This window comes from Amblyomma americanum, chromosome 3, assembly GCF_052857255.1.
Source record: "Amblyomma americanum isolate KBUSLIRL-KWMA chromosome 3, ASM5285725v1, whole genome shotgun sequence".
NCBI lineage: Eukaryota > Metazoa > Arthropoda > Arachnida > Ixodida > Ixodidae > Amblyomma > Amblyomma americanum.
In genome coordinates, this window is record NC_135499.1 from 20,286,769 (window position 1) to 20,310,999 (window position 24,231).

The 24,231-nt window shown below is 49.1% G+C and overlaps 1 protein-coding gene across 9 annotated transcripts in view; it reads left to right on the forward strand.

The window, feature by feature from the left end:
• Positions 1–24,231, forward strand: part of LOC144124469 (telomere-associated protein RIF1-like) — a 395,573-nt gene that overhangs the window by 170,870 nt on the left and 200,472 nt on the right. For all 9 annotated transcript variants that reach the window (XM_077657148.1, XM_077657150.1, XM_077657155.1 and 6 more), the window contains 2 exons: positions 260–332; positions 18,839–18,987. In XM_077657148.1, the coding sequence (XP_077513274.1) occupies positions 260–332; positions 18,839–18,987 (222 nt within the window). The remainder of the gene's footprint in view (positions 1–259; positions 333–18,838; positions 18,988–24,231) is intronic.

The window sequence follows — 24,231 nt, forward strand, 5'->3', positions numbered from 1 at the left end:
GTTTTGCACTTCTTTTCGAAGGTGGGTCTGTCTATTAATCTCCAAAAGTGGAGATTATTTTCATTGTTTCATGTGTTGTGCCAGGATTGTTGAAACAACTGTTTTGTAGCACGCATCTTACATGCTCAGGAGGGGGTTCAGGTATGCCTTCCACAGCACTGCGCTGACCTCCGGGCAGCCACTGTGGAATGACATTGACCCGGCACTGTGCTGTCGCCCACCAAGGCAGCTGAGGAAGGGTCTCTCTTCTCCCATGCAGGACGTGGGCTATGTGGACGCAGTTTGTGACCTGCTGGCAGCTGCAGGCCCGTCCCAAAATTTATCGGCCAGCAGTGAGTGTGTCCCTTTTTTTTTTGCTTCGTGCCGTACAGTGCAATTCGTTTATCATGATATTAAGAAAATCGGAAGATCCAATCGTTATAACTGATTATCGTTATATTTTGGTCACCACGAAGGGAAAAAAAAAGAAAATACCCATGCATTCCGCTATGCATTTAGGTATTCCCTCTTCATGTAGGCACCGCCACCGGCGCTCCTGTCAAGGGCGCACCGCATCTTGGTGCACTGCCAAGGTCTGCTTTTCGGGCAGCGCGAAATGGAAGAATGCACTAAGAAAAGCTAATGCTTTAAAAAAACAGTAAACTCTCAATGACACAAGTGGCGAGGGGTCAGATATCACCTTGCGCTTAGTCGCCGCCATTTTTACCCAGTTCACGAATGCACAAACGGACGGAAGCTGCAGACTATCTGGAGTGTACTGAAAGAATATCTTTTTTCACAGAAGTAGCAAACCAAGCTTATATTGCGACACATGAAATTATAGTTTATTAGTTACACTTCTGAATGAAACAAACAGCAGAGTCGTGTGTGCAAAAGTACTTGAACGTTTATTAGCCAAATGTGGCAAAAACACGGAAAAAGTATCCAGAAAAAACAAATTACCGGCTGCACTAAGCGCGAACTTGATTAGAGGAAAACTGGAATATACAAGCTGGTTCACATGTTTATAACTGTCATTCCTCCAAGTTTCAGCTCTGAGGAAAAATTATTGCACTTTCCACAGCCAGTCAAGTCAGCGGTCATGACTGTGGTGCCACTGTGAAAAGCAATCACAAGAAGATGTGAATCAGAGGTTGACTTGACAGGTGCTGCACACAACATTTGATCTTTCTTCATGTTTTGTTCTCTGATAGCAGAGCTTGCAGTTCCTTCTTTTTTCTATTTTTTTTCGGTTCGTGGGGAATGAATTCTGTGGGACGATTGGGGGCATGGACATCTTCTACTTCATACATACTCTAAGATTTGTTGATTGAGCTGCTTCCTGAAAACCAGCTGATCAAGTTCTGGAACATCAGGAGCGATGAACTTTCATTGGTGTAGTTCAAAAGCCTGGACTTTTTTCAAGTCTTGCGAATAGATGCAGCAGCCACTGAATCCTTATTCCTCTTTCTCCCTTTCTTCTCTCAGTCCCTCCTTTTTTCCTTCCCTTAATGCAGGGTTCCCTTAATGCACGAGATGTGAAACAGATACTGCATGTGAGACAGATACTGCGCCATTTCCTTTCCCCAAAAATCAATTTTCAATTTTTAATGCCACGACAACGTTGGCGACAAAAGCATGTTGACGGCGATTACAATCCGACTGCCACCTCAAAGTGTCGGAGATCGCAGGGACCTCTACTGGCAAAAATGAGGTACCGAAAGTATGTCAAGCCAATCCAACTGCATAGTAAATCCACCTCAATCCAAGATGGCGCTTTTATAGATGGCGCTTAAATCAGCCAGCCATCTTATGGAAAAGTCGATAAGATGGCTGGCTGATTTTAGTCCGCAGGCAACTGAAATTAGTCCGAAAAATTGAACTTTCAAACTTTTGAAATCCGATATATGTATCGCGAATATGTATGCGCTTCTATGGGGTGACTGACGGTGCCTCATCGAGGTCCATAATATCCTATAAGTCAGAATTATTGGAGTCCGAATTACCCGTCGGCTACTGGAATGTTTTTATACAGAGGCTTCATCACCTCCGCTGTGAAGAACATCAAGAAGAGGTCGTGTGAATCTCTGAACGCTGCTCTGCAGCAATGCGCCAACATGGACACCTGGCCGTCATCTCTGTTGAAAAAACGCGACGCGACCTCGAGCATTTGAGGAACTGTCTTGGCTATATGTTGTGAAGGCCCTGAAGCACAAAATAAACCACTGTCATCAGTTACAAACCGCATGCACGGCAGAAAACACAGAGCGAACGAAAGCAAAACTCGCGTGCGAATACACGCTGAGGTTCCAGGTCCCCGAGACGAAGTCTTGCTGTCAGAACCGAAATCCGACGTTTGTACATCGTTGTCTGACTTATCACCACTGATTTCGACGAAAAAACCGGAACTGAAACCAGCCGAAGCGCTCTGTGTAGGATTTTGATTTCGAGGAGTACGTGGCGACGCGGACGCCCTTGTTCGCTGGCTGGCGCTGCTGCGGTCGTACAAAGTTTCATATTTCTCTGCGGCCTCTCACATTCTAAACTGAAAACAAAAGCCGCAATTCTGAACTTGGTTCCATAGAAAAAATTAGATGGCGCAGCGCGAAATGAATTTTCGGCGGCTTTTTCAAAACTTTAGTCATATGCGCCTGGTTGCCTATGGCGCGGTAGCGAAGGAGTTAAACTGGTTCAGACATCAAATTTTGAGGCTATAAAAAACTTGTGGGCTTTCTCTGTATGTAAGGTCACACATGGAGAGTATTGAACGCAAAAAACGCTTCATGTACAGTCGACAACCGATTTTTCGGACCCTCTAGGGACCGCGAAAATGACTGAAAAATCAGGCAGTTGGGAAAATAAGATTTCACCAAAAAATCATGAACTTATTGCTATTATGTTAAAGGAAGAGGTCAGTTGTGTCGCACACATTCTACAGCTCCTAATGACTAAATTTCGTCGCGTGACACGTGCACAGATGGGCGGCGAACGCTTTCACGAGCTCGGCCTGGCTGTGCTGCCCTCGGCATGTTGCCGATGAACGCGCAGGTTGGGACAAAGTCTTAACAGGAAAGCGAACATGCCACTGTGGGAGATGCATTGCGCCCACAGTACAATCGACCCAGATCGAGAACGTGAAGATGGCGAAACAATAAGAACCGAGAAACGGTCGAAGCAAGCGCTCCATCGGCGTTGGCCTCCATCATTAGGTCTAGCGACTAGAGCCAAAATCGGCATAGTATTTGGCGATATGCACTGTGCGGTGGCCTGCATATAATTAGGGGCGTCTTGCCTGTCATGGAAATGGCAGTTATTTACGGTTTTACTATAGAAAAGTCAGGGTTGTGGTGCGTTTTGCTGCAGGTACACTGACCTCGCTTTAAAATGCACCACCACGCATTTCCTCCTGCGCTCGCCGTCTTCGTGAAGCCGCATGGCTGCTACGCGTTTCGCTGCTACCTCATTCCGTATTCAAAGCGAGACTCGGCATAGATGAGTTCTGCAAACTCTGACTTCTTTTAAAAATGTTCATGCGGCAGAAGACGTTCAAGAACCGTACGAATTTGAAACCACGTTGGCGGAATGTGCCGACTCGTGCAGAATTTCAGTATCGCAAGAGGCCCCCTTTAAGGTTTAATTTCGTTTTGTTTGATCAAGTTTTCGATCGCTCCAGCAGTTTGAAGTAATGAGGTTCCACTGTACACATTATATGGCGGCTTAGGTATTGGCGGCCAGTGCGAACGAGGTCCGAAAAATCGAGCAGGCAGTTGCGGTGTGTCCAAAATTTCAGGCGCTCTTATACATTGGCTCTATGGGCCATGTCACGATGCCGCGAAAAAGTCCGAGTAATCAAGCATGGCCGAAAAATAAGGCGTCCGAATTTTCGGTCGTCGACTGTATACCGTATTTACACGATTGTAAGTCAACCCTTTTTTTGAAATTTAAAATTCCGAAGCCGGGGGGGGGGGTCGACTTACAATCGAAACGAAACCCTGCACTGTTAATAAAAACAAGAAAAACGATCTATCAGGGACGCTACTGCGAGGTTACAAGTTTTGTATGCGGGAGCTACACTAGGCTACCAGTCGAGCATTTCTTCGCGGTACACGCGAGAGGCCAGTTGTGCTAATGCGCCGTTACCATGGCAACCGGGGAGGAGGAGTCGGTGCGCGACGCCGCTCTTTCTTCTGGAGTGCCTCCTTTGTCCCTTCCGTTATGGAACTGTTCAGGTGTCCCCCTGATATGGGAGACAGATACTGCGGCATTTCCTTTCCCCAAAAACCAATTTCGTTTCATTTCACTCGCGGGAGGGCCGCTGTTCCAAACGCGCAGTCTGCGCCAGTGCCCGGGAGTGTCGATAGTTGATGGAAGAGCCGCTATTTCAGTTGGTTGCGTAATACGGCGGCTAGATGATTATATGCGTAACGGCGGCGCTTCTGGGGAATGCCGATGTTTGCTGGAAGAGCCAACGCCTCGACACCAATCACTTTTTGTATGGTGGTGCTGGAGTTGGTGCATTTGTCTCGACTGCCGGCCGCATGCTTCTCCATGAGCTCTCCAGGTTCGAAAATCATTCGCCGCTCATTCACAGCAGCGTTCAAGAAGGAGGCCATCATTTACGGCGAAGAAACAAACGACTGCGCGGCGAGCTACAAGTTCGACGTTTCTGAACGGTTGGTTCAGGAGCGGCGGAAGCAGCGAGACGGAATTTTCGACTGCGTCTCCAAGTGAAGAGGTTTCCGCGGTCCGAAGTCGGGACGCTTTGCGGAGCTGGAGGTCAAGCTTGCAGCGTATGCCACCGAAATATGTGGTCGGTCTCCTCCAGTGACATGCGAAATGATCATGCAACAAGCCCGGATCTTCGCTGCTGAAGCTGGGATACCCCAAACAGACTTCAAGGCAAACAGGGCTTGGCCTTCAAAATTTATGAAGAGGGCTGGCTTCTCTCTTCGTCGGCGTACTAGTGTATGCCAGAAGCTGCCTGCTGCTTACGAGGAAAAAGTTCTCGCCTTCCATAGGCACTACCTCAAGCTCCGCGACTCGCGGCGGTACCTGCTCGTCCAAATCGCCAATTCGGACCAGACTCCCGTCTACTTTGACATGACAAGCAACACAACAGTGAGGGGAGCTCGCGAGGTTAAGCTTCTCACGGCAGTAAATGAGAAACTTCGGTTCACTGTTATGCTACCATGCTTGGCAGATGGCACAAAGCTCCGACCGTACGTAGTCATCAAAAGAAAAACTGTGCCACTGGAAATGTTCCCGAAAGGTCTGATTGCGGGAGTGAATGAAAAAGGCTTTATGACGGACGACTTAGTTATTGATTGGTACTGTGGGGTGTGGATTTTGAGGCCAGGAGCATCGCTCAAAGATTGCAATCCGAACCTTTTCATTCTGGACTCATTTCGCGGCCACTTTACCGCAAAAGTGAACGCAGAGCTACGAAAAGAACATACAGGTATGCTGGTGATTCCCGGTGGTCTGACGGGGCAGCTGCAGCCGCTACACATTGGCATTAACAAGCCATTCAAGGACTTGCTCCGGCGTGAGTATAACGAGTGGCTGGCGGTCGCGTCATCGAGCGGTTCGGCAGCGGAAGTCGCGTCGTCTTCGGTTGCTTCCTTGTAATCATCGTATTTACATGATTTTAAGTTGACCCCCCCCCCCCCAAATCTCATTTCCGAAGAAAAAAAAAAACCTGGATGTTGTTTAAGCTTAGCCTTGAATAGTTGAATGCCATAGCATTATCCAGTGGCCACCTTTTATCGCCAGTCGCTATCAGCTGCCTCGCGCGGGTGTGCCCATGGGCACATTCTGAAACGAAAATGTATTACCGTATCTACACGATTGTAAGTCGACTCGAATGTAAGTCGAGCCTCCCACATCACATTTCTGGAAAAAAAAAAAAAACTTGGAGGTTGTTCATGCTTGGTCTTTAATAATAGAACGCGATAGCACTATCCTGCGGCCTCCGCTTATCGCCAGCTGCTATCGGCTGCCGCACAAGGGTGCGCCCGTAGGCACATTCCAAACCGAAAATGTATTAGTCACTGGACTACTCATCCACACTTGTGCCATCGTCCTCATTAGTGCTGCCGTCATGCTGCTGTGGTCCGATAGCTCGTTGTTCTAGCATCGTCGTGCAGCGAAACCCTGCCCTTCGCGAACAGCCACATCAATACAGCCACATTAAAAACTTGTGAAACGCAGCTGGCAGTTGTCGAATGCGTCAGAGCCAAAGAGTAACTTTGCGTAAGCAGCATCGGCTCTTCCGTCGGCCACCGACACTCCCCGGCACCGCTGCAGTTCCGAATGGCAGTGCTGCCGCGATTGGAACAGCGACCCTTCCCCCAACTATCCATGCTCCCTTGAGCGCCTAGTTTGTGGTTGAAAGTAAACAAAAAAAATTGGCTGTTGTTTAGCTCTGGTTAAACCTGGTAGGTAGCGAGAGCTACAGGCCATGACTACGCTTAGGCTTCTCTGTGGTTAAGCGATGTAATGCTACTGATGATTTACTTGGCTAATCTCTGTCTATGCTTGTTTCGTTCCAACGCTGAAGTCTGGCTTCCTTCAAAGACACCAAACTCATCGCGTCATCTTCTACCGTCGCGGATTCACTTTGAAGGCTAAGTGAGCTCGTCTAGCCGCGTCGTCATTACGACGCTTATCAAGACGTTTGACACATCCATAACTACAGCGCAAACGACAGGACAGAGATGAAGAAGGGACACCACACAGCGCCTTCTTCATCTCTGTCCTGTCGTTTGCGCTGTAGTTATGGATCATCGTAAACACCAACTCGCCCAACAAATGCTTTTGTCGAACGTTTGACACGCTCTTCTTCGGTCTCTTCGGCACTGGTTCTGCTCGTTGACATAGCAGCTGCTCAAGGCCAGCACCAAGAGCAAGGCGACAGAGCCACGAAGCAAAAATTCAACCACGCTGTAGCATGCCTGATATTTCATATGTCTCGCCTTTATCTATGGTGCAATGCTTTGGTTTCGATTTTAAGTCGAGCCCCCCACTTCGGATTTTCAAAATTTGAAAAATAGGTCGACTTACAGTCTTGTAAATATGGTAGTCAGTGGAGTACACATTCACACTTGCGCCATCGTCCTCACTAGCGCTGCCGTCGTGATCGCTGCTGGGGTCCCACAGCACGTCGTTCTAACGTCGTCGTCCAGTGAAATCCTGCACTTCGCAAACAGCCACATCATGACGTCGCGTGGAACAGCTGAAAATTTTCCTCGCTGCAGCTGCCACACCTGATTCACCCTTTGCAAACGTCGAACTTGTGGCCCGGTTGTTCGTTGTTGTTGGTTTCTTTGCCGTAAAGAATGGCAGCCATCTTGAATGTAGCCTTGGACGAGCGCAGGTCGCTTACCGGACAAACCACGACTGACAAAGCACTGTGTTAAAAACTTGTGAAATGCGTCCGACGCTAGTCAAATGCGTTAGAGCCAAAGAGAAACTACGCGTGAATGGTGTCGGCTCTTCCGTCGACTACTGACACTCCCCGGCATCGTTGCCGTTCCGAGTGGGGATGCCGCCTCGATTGGAACAGCGGCCTTTCTAACAACTATCAATGCTCCCTTGAGTGCCGAGCGCGCATTTGAAGGTAAAAAGAAAACTTATTGGAGGCTTGAGCTTCTTGTAGAATGCGGTTGCGTTATCAGGCCGCCGGCACTTATCAGCAACCGCAATTAGCAGCCATGTGTGGGGAGTGTGGGGTGCCAGTTTGCTGCTTATCAATAGCTGCCACCGGCTGCCGCCTGTGCGCGCGGGGAGGGAATGCCAGTTCTGCGCGTTGACATAGCAGCTGCTCAAGGCCAGCACCAAGAGCGATGTGATGGAGCCGCACAGAAAAAATGCAACCGCGCTGTAGCATTCCCGATATCTCGTTTGTCTCGCCTTTACTTATAGTGCAATGTTTTCATTTCGATTGTAACTCTACCCCTCCACTTTGGATTTTCAAATTTCGAATAATAGGTCGACTTACAATCGTGTAAACACCTTACTTCGACCTCTGGAGGTGGCAGCATTGGGGTGTCTCGCCAAACATGACCGTTGTCTGAGGTTTCCGCATCTGTGGCTGTTGGGGTTAGGCCTAACCCGGTCCCCACATCTCAATGCGATTCAGGCAGTGGTATATCCGCGATGCTTGCAGTTTCCACGGAGCTCTTCTTCTTAAAGTGGTCAGTGAGTGACTTTTTCGTCTTCTTTCCGAAATTCTTTCTGAACTCTTCTTCCCGAAGGCACACCAACGACGGTACTCAGACAAGATGGCTCCCGCTTGCGGCTGGCCACAAATGCTTCAAGCAGACGACAGGAAGTGAGTCAGCTAATCGGATGACACGTTTGTCACGTACACTGACTAGCGAATAGCAGCGCATGTTGCACCTTTATTTTTTGGTGCCTTTTTTTTTCCTCCAAGCAATAAGCATAAAAGCGCATCAGTAGCGCGAAATTAAACACGAAAGGTGCTCTTTCGAATGAGACCAAGATGGCTGCCATCACTGCCTGAGAATGACAGCTGCGTGTCTCGGAAAGAGCGTGGTTTTCGCATCAAAATCTGCCTAGAATGTGCGCTGATCTACATTTTCTTAATCATATTGCAGTTGAAATATTGACTCTGGAGTTCTGGAAATTCACAGACTAGTAGAAAAACAGCTCCAGATTTCAAACATTCTATTCCTGAAAAATCGATTTTTCTGCACCCCCAGATGCCATCTCCTCCCTTTAAGGGTGCCTCATAGACTGCGAGGCTGGAATGGAATTCTGCCGAGTCAGCACATTGAGCCCTCGTGGTTTCAAATTCTCTTGGATGTCGTCCGCCGGACAAACTTGAGCAGCAGTCAGAGTTCGCGGGACACATCTGTGCCGAGTCTTTTGTCCCGAATACGGGAAGAGGTTGCAGCGAAGCGCGTGGGAGGCATACGGCTTCACAGAGACTGCGAGCATGGAAGAAAATTATTGATGATGCATTTCAAAGTGAGGTCAGCATAACTGTGGCAAAATGCACCGCAACCCTGACTTTTTTATTGAAAAACTGTAAACTGGCGTTTCGATGGCAGGCAAGTCACCGCAGAGTGCATATTGTCGGATACAATGTAGGTTTTGGGTCTACGCGCTAAGTCTAATCGCGAAGGCCAATGCCGACGAAGCGCTTGCTTCAGCTGTTTTCGCTTATCATTTCGCCATCTTTGCATTCTCGTTCCGTGCCCTTCGTACTGTGGGCGCAATGCAGTTCCCACAGCGGCTTGTTCACGTTTGCGTCTAGACTTTGTCCCAACCCGTGTGTTGATCAGAGACATACCGGGAGTAGCACAGCCAGGGCAAGTTCATGAAAGTGATCGCCGCCTGTATTCTGTGTACATGACGCACGGCGAAATTCAGTCATGAGGAGCTTCAGAATGCGCATAAAGCTTCTTCTTTACCCCTTTCTCCACCATATTGGCAATAAGTTCGTGATTTTTTTGGTGAAATTTGATTTTCCGGACTGCCTGATTTTTCGGTCGTTTTACAGTCGAACCCGGATGTATCGAACCCGCATATTTTGTATTATTGGCTATATCGAACACGAAGATTATCCCCTTGAAAATATCATGTAAAAATATAGGACAGTTGCGTAGTATATCGAATTCCAGTTTCACTGTCCGTTCAATATTTCGAAATCCGCGCTGGGCCCCTGGGAGGTACGCTTTTCCCAAAGACACTCAGAACTCTGGTCGCACAACACGCGGCACGGAGGCGAGCCGCGATGTTTGTAAGCCATGCCTCCTAGGGAAAGAGAAAAAACCGGTCGTAAGTGAGGGCAGCGCCTCCTTACTGGTGAAGGAGACGAGAGAACTGGAAAGAGCTAGGCGTGGCCTCAGCAATAAAGTTCGTGTGTGCTGCCGGAGCCAATCATGGAGGCCACGAGCCAGGTGGTGGTTGCACCCGCAGCGCCCCACGACTGGCACAACCAGCACCAACGGCGCATTTCCGCCGAGTTTTCTTCCTCTGTCTCTTTCATTTCCCTTTGTGCCTCCTCAACCGATGCCAATTGACTCCATCGGCCAGTGCGAGGCCAATTGTAGCGTGCATGACTGTTGTCATCTAGTGAGCTATGGCATCTGTAGACGTAAAAAAAAAAAGAGAAAGAATCTGGACTTCGCAACAAAGCTTGAGGTGACCCGGTGCGTCCTCCGTGGCACATGCATTCGGCATTCCATGGAGCACTTTTTTAAGTACACTGTTAAAAAACAAGCAGGACATCGCGCTCAAAGCAGGTGAGCAAAGTCGCTTGGGAGCATGTCGTGTGCACCCTGCTGCTTTCGAGAAAGGCGCTGTATGTGTGGTTTCTCGAAGTCGGAGTGAAAAACATCCCTGTGGATAGGTGGCCCCATGTTAATCGAGAAGGCCAAATGGCTTGCCACAGCTCTTGGCGAAGAGAACTTTTGCGGTGACACTGGATGGCTGTAACGGTTTAAAGACCGCCACGGCATTGTGGGAAAAGCTATTTCAGGCGAAAGTGGGGCTGCCAGCAGCCAGGAGATGCAGCAGTGGCTTTCAGAGGAGTTGCCGAAGATGGCTGCAAAGTTTTTGCCGGCTGAAGTCTTCAATGCAGATGAGACTGGTCTCTTTTGGCAAATGCTGCCGAATTAGACACTCGATCTCAGTGGGAGCTTGCAAGCTGCAGAACATTGAACTTAAGTTTCTGCCACCGAACACCACAGCAAGACTGCAGCCCATGGGTCAGGGTATCATAAAGGCTTTCAAGTAGGGGTGTGCGAATATTAGAAATTTCGAATACGAATCGAATATTTTCCTTATTCGGTTCGTGTTCAATTCGAGAAATCAATATTCGGAGTTTTCCGAATATTCGAAAATTACCAAATACATCAAGATTGTGCGAATACAGTCAACGACCGATTTTTCGGACCCTCCAGGGAACATAAAAACGTCCGAAAATTCAGGCAGTCCGAAAAAATGAATGCATGCAAAAAAAACGCACCTTTTTTCTTTTTTCCTCGGATCTAGAGGGTAAAGGGTGAAGTACCGGGTTTCAGAAACCCTGCCAAAGCATCAGTGAAGTGGCTATAAAAAGAGACGTTCAAAAATGCAGCCGACTGCCGGTTTATTATGTACATGTGTACCGTCAGGGCGGCCGGTGTTATTGCTGCAGTGGCTTGAAGAACTTGTTTATTGTCGTTTGGGTCGCGTTCCGCTTGCATGCGATCATATTTTCCTCAATCTGAGCAAGGGTCGTGTCAGCACTGTACACCGATGACAGCGTCAACAGTGCTCGTGTCAACTCGGCGCTCCTAGGCGGTGCAGGCATTGGCTCCTCCTCATTTTCAACATCGGAGTCATCCGAGTTCCCCACAACCTGACGGACTATTTCCTCGTCAGTCAGTTCTGCGCAGAAGTCGAGCCCGTTGTCAGCGTCAACAAACTGCTCAAAAGTTATTTCTGTGGGTATGGAAACCCCAGCAGAGCGGAGGTCGTTGATCACGTCGTCCAAGGGCGGACTCACGTCGTCCATGGGCGGGCTTACGTCGTCCATGGGCAAGCACACGTCAATCGCTTTGTTGATTTCAGGAATGTCTGCTGCCTCTGTGGCAAGTACGAAGCCCGCGTGGCGAAAACAATTGCGAATAGCGTCTTGCCTCACTGCCTGCCATGCGTCAGCAAGCATTCCAACAGCAGACCAAAGGTCAACGTTGTAATCTTTGCCGTTTTCCGCACACAGCACCCTGTGGTGTAGTACCCGTGAACGGTACAAAAGCTTTAAATTGCGGATGACGCCTTGGTCCATCGGTTGTAGGACTGCAGTCGTGTTGGGTGGCATGAATTCCAGCTGGACAGCCTTCAAGTTTTTAATGTGTCCATGAGCGGCGCAGTTGTCAATGAAGAGCACGACACGTCTGTTCTGAAGTTCAAACTTCCTGTCCAACCTGCGGACGTAACTTTCGAACAACTGCTGAGTCACCCATGCCTTTCTGTTGGCTTCGTACAACACTGGCAGCTTTTCCCCTTTAAAACACCTCGGGTTCTTTGACTAGCCGTTCTTTACTATGCTTGCCACCGTGGCATGGGTCACCAGCAAAAGCCAGTGTTCTTTCTGGCAACAACTTAAAAAACAAACCAGTTTCGTCGCAGTTGAAAACGTTGTCAGCAGAGAACTGCTGCAACAAAGACGGAAGTTTTCCGTTGCGGTACTGCTCAATAACTGCACTGTCGACGGCGCCGCTCTCACCGCACATCTTCTTGAACTTGAGGTCATTCCGATGTTTAAGTTCCTCAACCATCCATCACTAAATTTAAAATCCTCAATGTCCATTTGAACCGTGAGAGTTTCCGCCTTTGGGATCTCGGGAAATATGCTGTACACCATTCAAAGTTATCTGTCTGAACGAACATTCAAGGTCCGTGTAGGGAATTCGATATTCAATCAGTTTATACAAGAGAATGGTGTCCCTCAAGGCGGCGTTCTCAGCTGCACTCTTTTTATAGTGAAAATGAATTCATTAAAGAGCGTCCTGCCTAGATCTATATCCTACTCCGTTTATGTCGACGATATACAAATAAGTTACAAGTCATGTAATTTGTCCATCTGTGAGCGGCAAATACAACTAGGAGTAAACAAAGTAGCAAAGTGGGCAGACCAAAATGGATTTAAACTCAATTCATCAAAGACTGTAAGCGTGCTCTTCACAAAAAAACGTGGTATTAGGCCTGAACCCGACATCACACTTAATGGGCAGAGTATTGCTGTCCAAAGAGAGCACAAATTTCTTGGTGTCATAGTCGACGAAAAGCTTACATTCATCAAACACATTAAACACCTTGGACTTAAATGCATTAAATCAATGAACCTTTTAAAAATTTTGTCCCACCAGTCCTGGGGTACAGATCGAGACTGTCTGCTGAATCTTCTGAATAGTGTAATTCTGTCACGTATAGACTACGGCTCCGTAGTGTACGAGTCAGCACGAAAAAGCACCTTAAAAATGCTCGACGCTGTGTACCACCTGGGTCTGCGGTTGGCTACCGGTGCTTTCCGTACAAGCCCAATTGCCAGCTTGTACGTTGAGGCGGACCGATGGTCACTTGAACGACGACGGAAATACACAACTATAACGTATGCTACTAAGACATTATCTCATGCTGACCATCCATGCAACGCGCTGTTGCGAAACCCAACCAGTACACTGCTGTTTGCAAACCGACCGTCTGAAACCCCACCTTTACCCATTAGAGTCGCCACACTTGTCCAAGACATGAACATACCAGTGTCCAACATTCTAGTAACTTCTACTAAAGACACAATTGCTCCCGGGCAGGTGTATCCAGTTGACTGCGACACATCTTTTCGTGAGGTCGGTAAGAATGGGCCACCAATTGCCATAAAACAGCATTTCTTATCCCTACAAGCAAAATATCAGTGCACAGAGTTTTACACTGATGCCTCAAAGACATCCTCAGTTTCATGTGCAGTTTACAATAGTCAGTTTTCTGAAACAAAAACCATGAATAGACACACAAGCATATTTACTGCGGAATGTCATGGTATTCTGTTGGCTGTTAGATTCATCCTGGAAAATAAAATTCCAAGCTCTGTTATATACTCAGATTCTTTAAGTGTGATTATAGCCCTGTCTTCTGGAAAACCCTGTAAAAACCCTGTAATGAATTCCCTCTTGAAATGCTTTAAGTCTGCATGCACATTTAACCTCAAAATTACAGTATGCTGGGTACCAGGTCACTGTGGAATAAACGGAAATGAAGAAGCTGATAGGCATGCAGCATCAGGTGCCGAACTGAGTAGTATAGATATAAAAGAACTCCCGTACCAGGACCTCAGGCCATATATTAGGACTGCACTTCGCAAAGAGTGGCAGCAGGATTGGGATGAGGAAACAGACAACAAACTGCACAGAATAAAACCACGGATTGGGAGGTATGCCACAGAAAAACAGAATAGATTCAAAGAAGTTGCTCTCTGCAGACTGAGGATAGGACATACATTCACCACACACTCGCATCTTCTACAGGATACTCCGGCACCGCAATCTACGAGATGTGGAGCCCACATCTCTGTTTTCCACACATTAATCACATGCCCCAGACTGGATACACAAAGACGACATCACTTCCCTGAACTGTACACATTTAAAGTACCAATGCACCCTTCATTATTTTTAGGTGATCACCGCATGTTCTCACTGGATAGGGTTTTTAAATTTTTAACTGATGTAGGTTTTTTACGAGGGATTTCATACTCAAAGTAATCTCAGCACCTCCTCATTGCTGAGGAGAGTGCTGTGCTTACCCATAACTGCCAGAAGACGCCTCGCCCTCCTTGCTCATTCAAGGACTATGGTTGAGGCTATCTGGCTTCGTCTTTCATATATAACTCCTTTTAAAACAAGTTTTAAGCGCTACATCACTTTAAGCCATTCCACCAGATATTTAAACACCCTCTTCCAACTATAACCATGCACATACGCAGTACTCTTAGGCCCTATACACCTGGTTTTAACTTTACCATCTGCAGACATTTTACCCCGAGTCGACCATAAACCTTGTGTTTGGCACTCTTTGGCCCCAGTTGCCCTTGCGCCATTAAAAACCTAGCATCATCATCATCAGTTTCCGCTTTTTCTTTCAAGATGCAGCCCGAGACCGGCAACCTCTTTGATATCATTGAATTAAGCCACACGACGAGAGCTTCCTCGAGCTTTGGATGGACACCCTGGCTTGAATTCTTTTTTTGGGCGCCAGATGGTTTTTCAGCCGCTTCCAAGATCTTGCCCTTGTTCTTGAGGAAATCCGATACTGTTTGCTTTGAAATACCGAACTCCTTGCCCACGTCAGCCTGCGATCGGCCGCTCACTACTTGTTTAATAATGGCGGCTTTCTTCTCCATCGTTAATCGACGGTACTGTTTTCCGCGCTTTGATGCCATCGGCGAGGACGACGAAGACGGAGTGGGGGCCATCGCAGGCGAGCGAAATCCTCAAGTTGCAAACAGTGCAGTTCGCTGACGAGCGTCGAAGCAGCTAGGCCTAGCGTCGCAGAGCGCACTTGACACAACCAAGGAGGGACGCAACAGCGCAACCATGCACCACACACCACGCTAGCCAAAATGTGGCCTGCGCAAACGAACGAAATGGCGCCGCGGCGCCTCCGGAAACTCCGCCGGAGGCGGAAGTGCGGCGTTGAACATAGCCAGCGTGACCAGACCAAATCGCTGTGTGACGGCTAGATTCGGCTAGTTGAGGTTCAGAGCGGTGATATGCTTCGGCTGCAAGTCGATTTCCTTCGCAAGGGTGCTGCGCAAGAAGCCAAATGACCTTCCGTCGCGTCAAAAAGTCCGGAAAATTGGACGGTGGAGGGTTCGAGCGTCCGAAACTTCAGATGTCCTTATACATTGATTCTATGGGGCTCGTGGCGGTGCCGCGAAGGCGTCCGAAATATCAGGCATGTCCGAAAATTTGGGCGTCCGAAAATTCAGCCGTTGACTGTATTCGAACATTACCGAATATTCAAAAGTCTTCCGTCTGTCGGCCGCAATCGAATGCAGCCGACTCCCTCAACGCAATACTGAAGAGATCGCGATACCCGGACGAATTATTTGGAGATCGAGTAGAAATGCCAAGAAAACGTATCAAAAGAAGACAGCAAGCAGAATCAGGCCAACAGCCGGATCGCCATGTACAATAGCAGTTCCGAAACTATAGCGACTGCGTTGGCTATCGAATCCAAATCCACAGCGCAAGTGACTCATATAGTCTTTGTTCAGGCGTTCAGGCGCCCCTGATTGAGCAGTTCATGCGACCAGTTCGCATAGTGGTATCGTTCTATCGCAGTTTGCGCACTGCTGCCCATCTGAATTGCGCGTGCACACATGTACAGAGTAGTGGGAAAATTTGGAGTAGATATGGTTTTCACAGCCACCCGAAAGTTTTCAAGTCTTTGCGCTCTTTCTAGCAAGAATATTGCCAAGAAACCAGCTTGCAACATCAAGCATGCAACTAAATTTGTTGAGTGCACTGTTTGTTTGCGTTGTGTATGAAATCCCTCTAAGCTGCGGCAGCGTCTACATAGGCCAAACTGGCCGATGCTTGAATGATCGCTTACGCTAGCACTCCAATTCACTCGAGGGTGTAAGTGGTAGGCACTTGCCCATCCATTGTAGGGACTGCGGATGCCGTCCTCTTCTGTACAAAACTAAGGTTGTTGGCCGCGCCAAAGACCAGCTTGCCAGAGAAATTCTTGAGGCATCGAACATCCAAAGGACTGGAAGAGACAAGTGTGTTAGCGAACCCTCCCTTGCTCTCTTGCATAAAGAATTCTGTTTCCTCAATTCAAAATAATATTAATAAAAATAAAAAATAATAATTAAAAAATTCTTTGTGCTGAAAGTTAAAAATCAAAGGGGGCGTTTGCTGTTACCTTTTGTCTGGGCCTCTGAATTTTTGGACACATGATGTTTTGATGATAACTGTATCGGCATCCTAATCTTTCCGTTTGTTGCTGCGTGGCTGGACATGTGCACTGGTTTCCTCGAGTTTGGATTTCAAATAAACCTGCAGTTGTCAGTTAGCGCTCGTCCTGTGTTGTCTCTGCACTGTCCTGTCTTCATGCACTATGTCTTATTCAAAAGTGATGCACCAACAAGCCCAAAGTTCCACCCTATTTAACAAATGTACAGCGAGGATTTCGGATACCAGCGATAAGCCACCAAGCGAACCGGGGAAGAAAGGCGGAAAGTTTCTCCTGTGGGACTATTACTAGAGGCTGTCGCTGTCATCAGTGCGATGTAAGTCATGCGAACGTGTTCTTCAAACACCGACCGGAACGACTACGACGCTATAAAACCATCGTAAGCAGCATTCATCATTAATGCAAGACTACAAGATAAATGCCGTGAAAGCGATTTCGAAGAGTCAACCAACGCTGCGTGATTTAGTTCACACGCAGCATCCCCTAACTGAAAGGAAAACAAGCGCGCTTCATCGAAAAGTCACAGAGGTGATTGCTTTGGATCTTCAGCCATACAGTATTGTCGAAGACCGCAGCTTCAGAGCGCTTATGAAAGAAGCGGTGCCGGGCTAGACTCTGCCATCTCGTGCAAAACTAGAGCGCGTGCTTGTTCCGCGTCTGTATGACGATCCCAGAGCAAAGGTGAAATCTGAGCTTCATAAAGCTCTTGCAGATGGCACACGTGCCTTCGCCTTCACCAGTGACCTTTGGAGTTCCCGTGCTAATGAGAGCTTTTTAAGTTTAACCTGCCACTTCCTCAGTCCGCGGTTCGAGGTGACACAGTTCACCTTGAACTTGCACCACATGTCTGAAGCTCACTCATATGTTAACATTGCTACTTTATTGGCGCAGCTATGCTGCGAGTGGGAGATACCCACCGATTGTGTCAAGTACATTGTAGCAGACAATGGCCGTAACGTTCGAGCTGCTGCCATAGTGTTTCCATGGTTGGAGCGGGCATGCTTTGCTCACACGCTTCAGCTAGCTATCAGTGATGCCCAGTCGCGTACACCAGCCATGAGTAGGCTGTTCAAGAAAGCAAGGACAATCGTCGGACACTATAAGCATAGTCCTGCAGCTCAGAAAAGGCTTGAGGACCAGCAGAAGCAGTGAACATGGAAGGGCTTCATGTTGTTCAGGACGTGGAAACAAGGTGGAATAGTCAGTACCTCATGCTTTCACGGTTGCTTGAAATCAAAGAAGCCATCACACTCGAGCTTGCTTCGTCCGACACTGCTGTTGATAGTTTGGACTCTTCAGGATGGAGAAATGCTACTGAATTTGCGGAGGCCCTAAAACCATTATATGAGGAAACTGTGATTGCAAGTACTGAAAAGTACCCTTCACTTTCCTGCCAGATTCCAGTTATCTTTGGCATACTGCATTGCCTTGAAGCTACTGGTGGCAACCACAGCTTTGCCAAAAACCTTGCGATGTCTGTCAAGGTTCGCTTTGCCGAGTATCACTTTAATGAAGCTGTCAGTATGGCTACGTTCTTGGATCCATGATTCAAGGCAACAGTTCATGATGCATCTGGCCATTTGATGTGGCTCAAGGATCTTGTGGCAAGGGAAGTTCACGCAGTTGAAGTGACACCAAATGAAGACTCAGTCAAGGTGCCATCAAAGTTGTGCCCTTCGGTGGCATCCTGTGTGTGGAGTGCTTTCGACTCTGTGGTCATGAACAAGGAACAAATGCAGGCAGAAGCTGCCCCTAACAAAGAAGTAGCAGCTTATACAGAGGAGGTTCTACTGGAAAGGGGCCAAGACCCTTGTGAATGGTGGCAGACAGGTGCTCACACTCCGTACTGAGGCTGCACAATTTCTTCGTCGGGATCAGTCTGAGAATGCAATATTGCCGTCAGAGTCGCTGTTACCTGATGCATAAAAAAAATGTGCCGTAGATGCAGCAGAATCGCATGAAGTGATATTTTTCGAGCACGTGCCGTTTCTATTGCTTACACCCTTCTGTGAGCTCTCTACGCCAGAATCTCAATTTCAAGGGCGTTTCAAAAATTGGCGTCTTGCGGGAAAAATAACTACACAAGAAACTAATGTAGAGTATCTGAACAACCATCTGGATGGCGCAAAAGCTCTTCAGTGACCCCGGTAGCGCTGTAATTGCGCTTCGAATCCATCAGTCGCCGGTGATTGATAGATAGTGCTGTGGTAACGAATTAGTTGTTAAAGGGAGTCTGCTGTAGTTGATGTGGGTGGCCCTCATGTCATGTACCCACTGATGAAAACAAAGCAGACTTTGTCAGTGTAGGGCCCTTTGTTGCAGTCACCACACATCATGGCTGTGTGCCATCTTGGTGCTCTCGCAGGTGGCTCATCCCCAGGTCCCCCCATGCTTTCTGGGTCCCCTTGCTGGGGGCAGCGGCCACACCGTGGCAGCGCCTTGGCCGAGCTGCAGCCCTATTGCCAAGCACTGGCCTGGGCCCTGGATGCCATTGCTCGGATGTGCCCAGGAGAGGTATGTACGCTTTTACAGTCAAGGGGGGACATGACTCTTTCGGGGCAAAAATTTGGGAAAAAGATGGGTTTTTCAATTTTGTCATATTCGGATTCACGAGGTCATTTTGCACTTGACATCGAATTTTCGGAAAGAATAACCAGTATTTGCTTCCTAATAGCCATTTAAATTTCCGAAAGCGCACCAGTTGCCTTTTAAATTGAGGGAAAATCATGCCTCGCCGTCGCTCGTTACCTACGCTCTTCCCCGACACTGTTTTGGTCTCGTTCGCAAGCTCGCGCCTCCAGCTTTTTCTTATTAAGCCTGTAAGCAACACGGCGATTCTTCCGTTCGCGGACAAAATGACCACAAAGAGAACGTGCGCGCCGTGCTTTCATTGGTTAGAAAAGCCATGTGACCAAAATGGCACTCTGTGATTGGTTAGGCCTCAGGTTAGGCTTGTTTTTCCAGAAGCACGATGCCATTTTGAGAGAGTCTTTGCCGCGCGGTATCACTCGTAGCATCTGTTTGGTGCCCGGGAACAGAGAAAACACAAAAGGCACAAGCAGCCTGGACTAGCGCAGCCTCTGCAGAGCGAAGGTCAAAGTGTGTTTGGCGCGCTGCCAACCGCATCAAGAACGACCCGCGCCGTGAATAACTACGCATTGCCGTCGCCGGCTCCGCTCCCAAGCAGAAATGAAGAAAATGCTGTTTGAGTCATCACTGGAATTTACACAGCCTCCGTAGAGCGAAGGTCAAGGTGTGGTTGGCGCATTGCCAGCCGCGTCGACGCACTTCGTGGACGGCAATGCACCTTCAGTGCCGTCGCCGGCTCTGCTCCCAGGCAAAAACAATGAATGCGCAGTTGTAGTTGATGCCAACCACGTAAGCGTCGATGCTGGAATTGACGCAACTTCGGCAGGGCGAAGTCAAAGTGCGGTTGGCACTTTGCCAACCGCACCCGCCGCCATATTGAATTTTTCCTGGTAGAGTTTAATTTTCTGTAACTCCTGTTCAAATGGGCCTAAAAGAACCATTTTTGTTTTATTGCACTCTGTGGACATTCTAGATCATGCTTGCATACTAAACTTAACCGTGGCCTTTGGCGTTACGAAATTAGTTTACCTGCATGTTTCAAACAAAGATTGCACAATATTTTGAAAACAACTTGTTTCACAGGAAAAATAGAAAGATATTTGAAATCAGCACATTGAAATACACAAACTGATTATGTTTAATGAGTATATATCAAGAAACAAGAAAAATTGTTCTAAGAGGGGTGTCCCTCCTCGATTTAACAAAGTCCTAAAAATCGACACTTTACATCGTTATAATGAAATTTCGTTGGGTCGAAATTCCGTACCTAGCATGCAGCAACATTACCAAATCACTTGCCTGTTGTTCATTCTTTATTTTCTCTGAAAGTAGTCCGTACTTTCTTTTTGTGTCTGCTTTACACTGCGTTCATAGGCCCACAAGGCTTGTATTGCATCTTGCTGCCCAGTCGAACTCGCATAGCGCCACAGAACATCAACTGCCTCAAGCTCTACGCAGTTGCTCGGGGCTTTGCTGTTTTGAGCATCTGCCTGGCTCCTCCTGCGTGCTTCCCAGCACGTCCTGTACTTCCTTGGTGGCAACAACGCAAGATTCGGCTTAGCGGAAGCCTTTCAAAGCGATGCTGTCAGGAACGGTCCCGTAAATTTCCAGGCACCTCCATGCTTCTTTAAGGCCAGCTTGATCACCCATCGATGAGAGCCCCTTCATTGGCCTTCGTGCTGTCAATTTCTTCGGAGGCACTCACTGTTACAGTCACGCCTGTCTCAAACCCGGCTTTCCGGAAGCAGCTCTGGATCACTTGCTTCGATGTCGCCTTCCACGATGCAGAAAACATCTCTAATGCTTGAAAAATATCCACCTTACTGGTGGATATTCAAATCTACAAATATCGAATACTTTGACTTAATATTGTCGCCGCCTTTGCCAAGGAAGCGACGACCATAGAACGTTCCTTGCAGGAACGGAGTGCCCAATACGGCCGTCAGGCAAATGTAGCGGCCGCTCAGTACTGCACGTCCTTGCCAGGCCCCGGGGATGAGGCGCTGCGAGCGCTTGTGCGGAGCATTGTCCGCCAAGTTACACAGATGCTCCAGGACGACGTCATCCACCCTTCCACGAGCCCCTGGGCATCGCCTGTTGTTCTCGTCACGAAGAAAGATGGCACCCTCAGGTTCTGCGTCGATTACAGGCGCCTGAATACCGTCACGAAAAAAGATGTGTACCCTCTGCCCCGCATTGATGATTCCCTAGACCGCCTGCGCGATGCCACCTTCTTTTCATCCCTTGACCTCCGCAGTGGGTATCGGCAAATAGAGGTCGACGAACGCGACCGAGAGAAGACCGCCTTTATTACGCCTGACGGTTTATACGAGTTTAAGGTACTCCCTTTTGGCTTGTGCTCGGCCCCTGCCACGTTCCAACGAATGATGGACACCGTGCTGTCCGGTCTGAAGTGGCAGACATGCCTCGTATATCGACGATGTCGTGATCTTCTCTGACACGTTTGATGAGCACCTGAAACGCTTGCGTGCTGTTTTCGAGGCCATACGTTCCGCTGGTCTCTCTCTCAAGCCAGAGAAATGTCACTTTGCATTTCAAGAGCTGAAGTTTCTTTGTCACATTGTCAGCGCACGAGGTGTTAGTCCAGATCCCGAAAAGACGGCCGCCGTAGCTGCCTTCCCTAAGCCAACAGACAAACGGAGCCTGCGTCGTTTCTTGGGCCTCTGCGCGTACTATCGCCGGTTTGTTCCCAATTTCTCCCGGCTAGCAGAGCCTTTGACCCGCCTGACGAAGGATTCTGAACCCTTCATCGGGGGCCAAGACCAGGACAGCGCCTTCACAGAACTCAAGTCCCATCTGCAGTGTACGCCTGTGCTTGGCCACTTCGACGAAGAGGCCAACACTGAACTGCACACTGATGCTAGTAACGTTGGCCTCGGCGCGGTCCTTGTTCAGCGGCAGGATGGTCTAGAACGCGTGATTGCTTACGCCAGTCGCACTTTGTCCCGTTCAGAAGTCAATTATTCCACAACGGAAAAGGAATGTCTAGCTGTGCTGTGGGCCGTTACGAAATTTCGTCCGTACTTGTATGGCCGCCCGTTTCGGGTCGTGAGCGACCACCATTCACTCTGTTGGTTGGCGAACCTGAAGGATCCCTCGGGGCAGCTTGCTCGATGGAGTCTTCGGTTACAAGAATTTGATGTCACCATCGTGCACAAGTCTGGCCAGAAACACAGCGATGCTGACTGTCTATCCCGCGCCCCAATCCTGTGCCCCACTGACGAGTCCGACGACGATTCCGCTTTTCTTGGTGCTCTCACCACGTCCACCCTTGCCCAACAACAAAGGGCCGATTCTGACCTGCTGCCCCTCATAGAATACCTTGAAGGAATCGCCCCGTCTCCACCTCGGCTCTTCAAGCGCGGACTGTCATCGTTTTGCTTGCGCGATGGGGTACTCTACAAAAAGAACTACGGCCCAACGGACACTGTCTATCTGCTTGCAGTGCCAGCTGCGCTTCGTGACGAAGTTCTGCGCGCGTGCCACGACGACCTTTCTTCGGGCCATCTCTGGTTTTCCCGCACGTTGGCGCGCATACGCACCAAGTACTACTGGCCCAAGCTTGCTGCGGTTGTCCGCCGTTACGTCCGAACCTGCCGAGAATGTCAGTGCCGGAAGACGCCACCGACTAAACCAGCCGGGCTCCTGCAGCCTATCGATCCCCCGCGCCTCCCATTTCAACAGGTCGGCATGGACTTACTCGGTCCGTTTCCGGCGTCTTCCATGGGTAACCGGTACATTGCTGTTGCCACTGACTATCTCAGCCGCTACTGTGAGACCATCTTCCCCGTGGTACCGCCGCCCAAGTCGCAAGTTCTTTCATTCATCACATTGTGCTTCGTCACGGAGCTCCAACGGTCGTATTAACTGACAGGGGAACCCCGTTTACGTCGGCACTTACGAACGAGGTACTTCGACTCAGTGGCACCAGCCATCGAAAGACAACAGCTTACCATCCGCAAACCAACGGACTGACTGAGCGGCTTAACAAGACAATTGCCGATATGCTTTCTATGTATGTCGACGATGACCACGCGAACTGGGACCGGATACATCCTTACATAACGTTCGCGTACAACACTGCGCTTCACGAAACGACGCGCTTCACTCCTTTCCATTTGGTGCACGGTCGCGAAGCCTTCACCATGCTGGACGCCATGCTTCTTCCGGATCCTACTCCCTCTTCTGTCGTGGATGCCGACCAATTTGTCCGTGACGCCGAAGTTGCTCGCCAAGTTGCTCGACAGCGAATCCGGTGCCAACAACAACGCGACGCCGAGCGTTACAACCTCCGCCGCAGGGAGGTGATTTACACACCCGGTGACCAAGTCTGGGTGTGGAGCCCAATCCGTTTGCGAGGGCGCTCCGAGAAGCTTCTTCGCCGTTACTTTGGTCCGTACCAGGTGTTACGCCGCCTCAGCGCGGTGACCTACGAGGTGCTCCCTCAAGGAACTGTCCGGTCCTCTCGACACCCGACGTCCGAGGTCGTCCACGTGGCGCGAATGAAGCCGTTTTATTCCCGTTAGCCCCGGACCCAACCCCGCCATTACCTTTCGCCTTATTTTTTTTCTTCCCCTCGCGTGCGGCATCGAGTCGATGCCTCTTAGATGGGAGGGGCAATGCCACGCTGCTGACTTTCTGCCGGCGCCACCTGGAGGTCGAACTGTGTTCCCGAGCGCGTGGCCGAACGTCTTCTTTGTCCAGAACGAGCGCGGCGGTGTTGGCAAACCTCGCCCGAGTGAACAGCTTTGTTCTCTGTATTTTCGCCGGTTCTCGGAGGGTCGCGCATGAGGCCAGCGAACAGCTGCTCCTTTACCCCACGCATAAGGTGCCTCACCTTTGTAGCTTCGGGCATGGCTGGGTCGGCCCGATTGAAGAGGCGGGTCATGTCCTCAATAAACGTGGCCACGCTCTCGTTGGACTGCTGTGACCTGGAGCGAAGGGCAAGTTCGGCATTCTCCTTTCGCTCGCTCGAACTGAACGTGGCGAGCACCTCGCGGCGAAAAGCTGCCCAGTTAGAGAAGGACGCCTCGTGGTTCTCGAACCACGTTTTCGCCGAGTCTTGCAGTGCGAAGTACACGTTCAGCAGCTTTCGCTCGTCGTCCCATTGGTTGAACGCGGCCACACGGTCAAAACCGGCCAACCAAT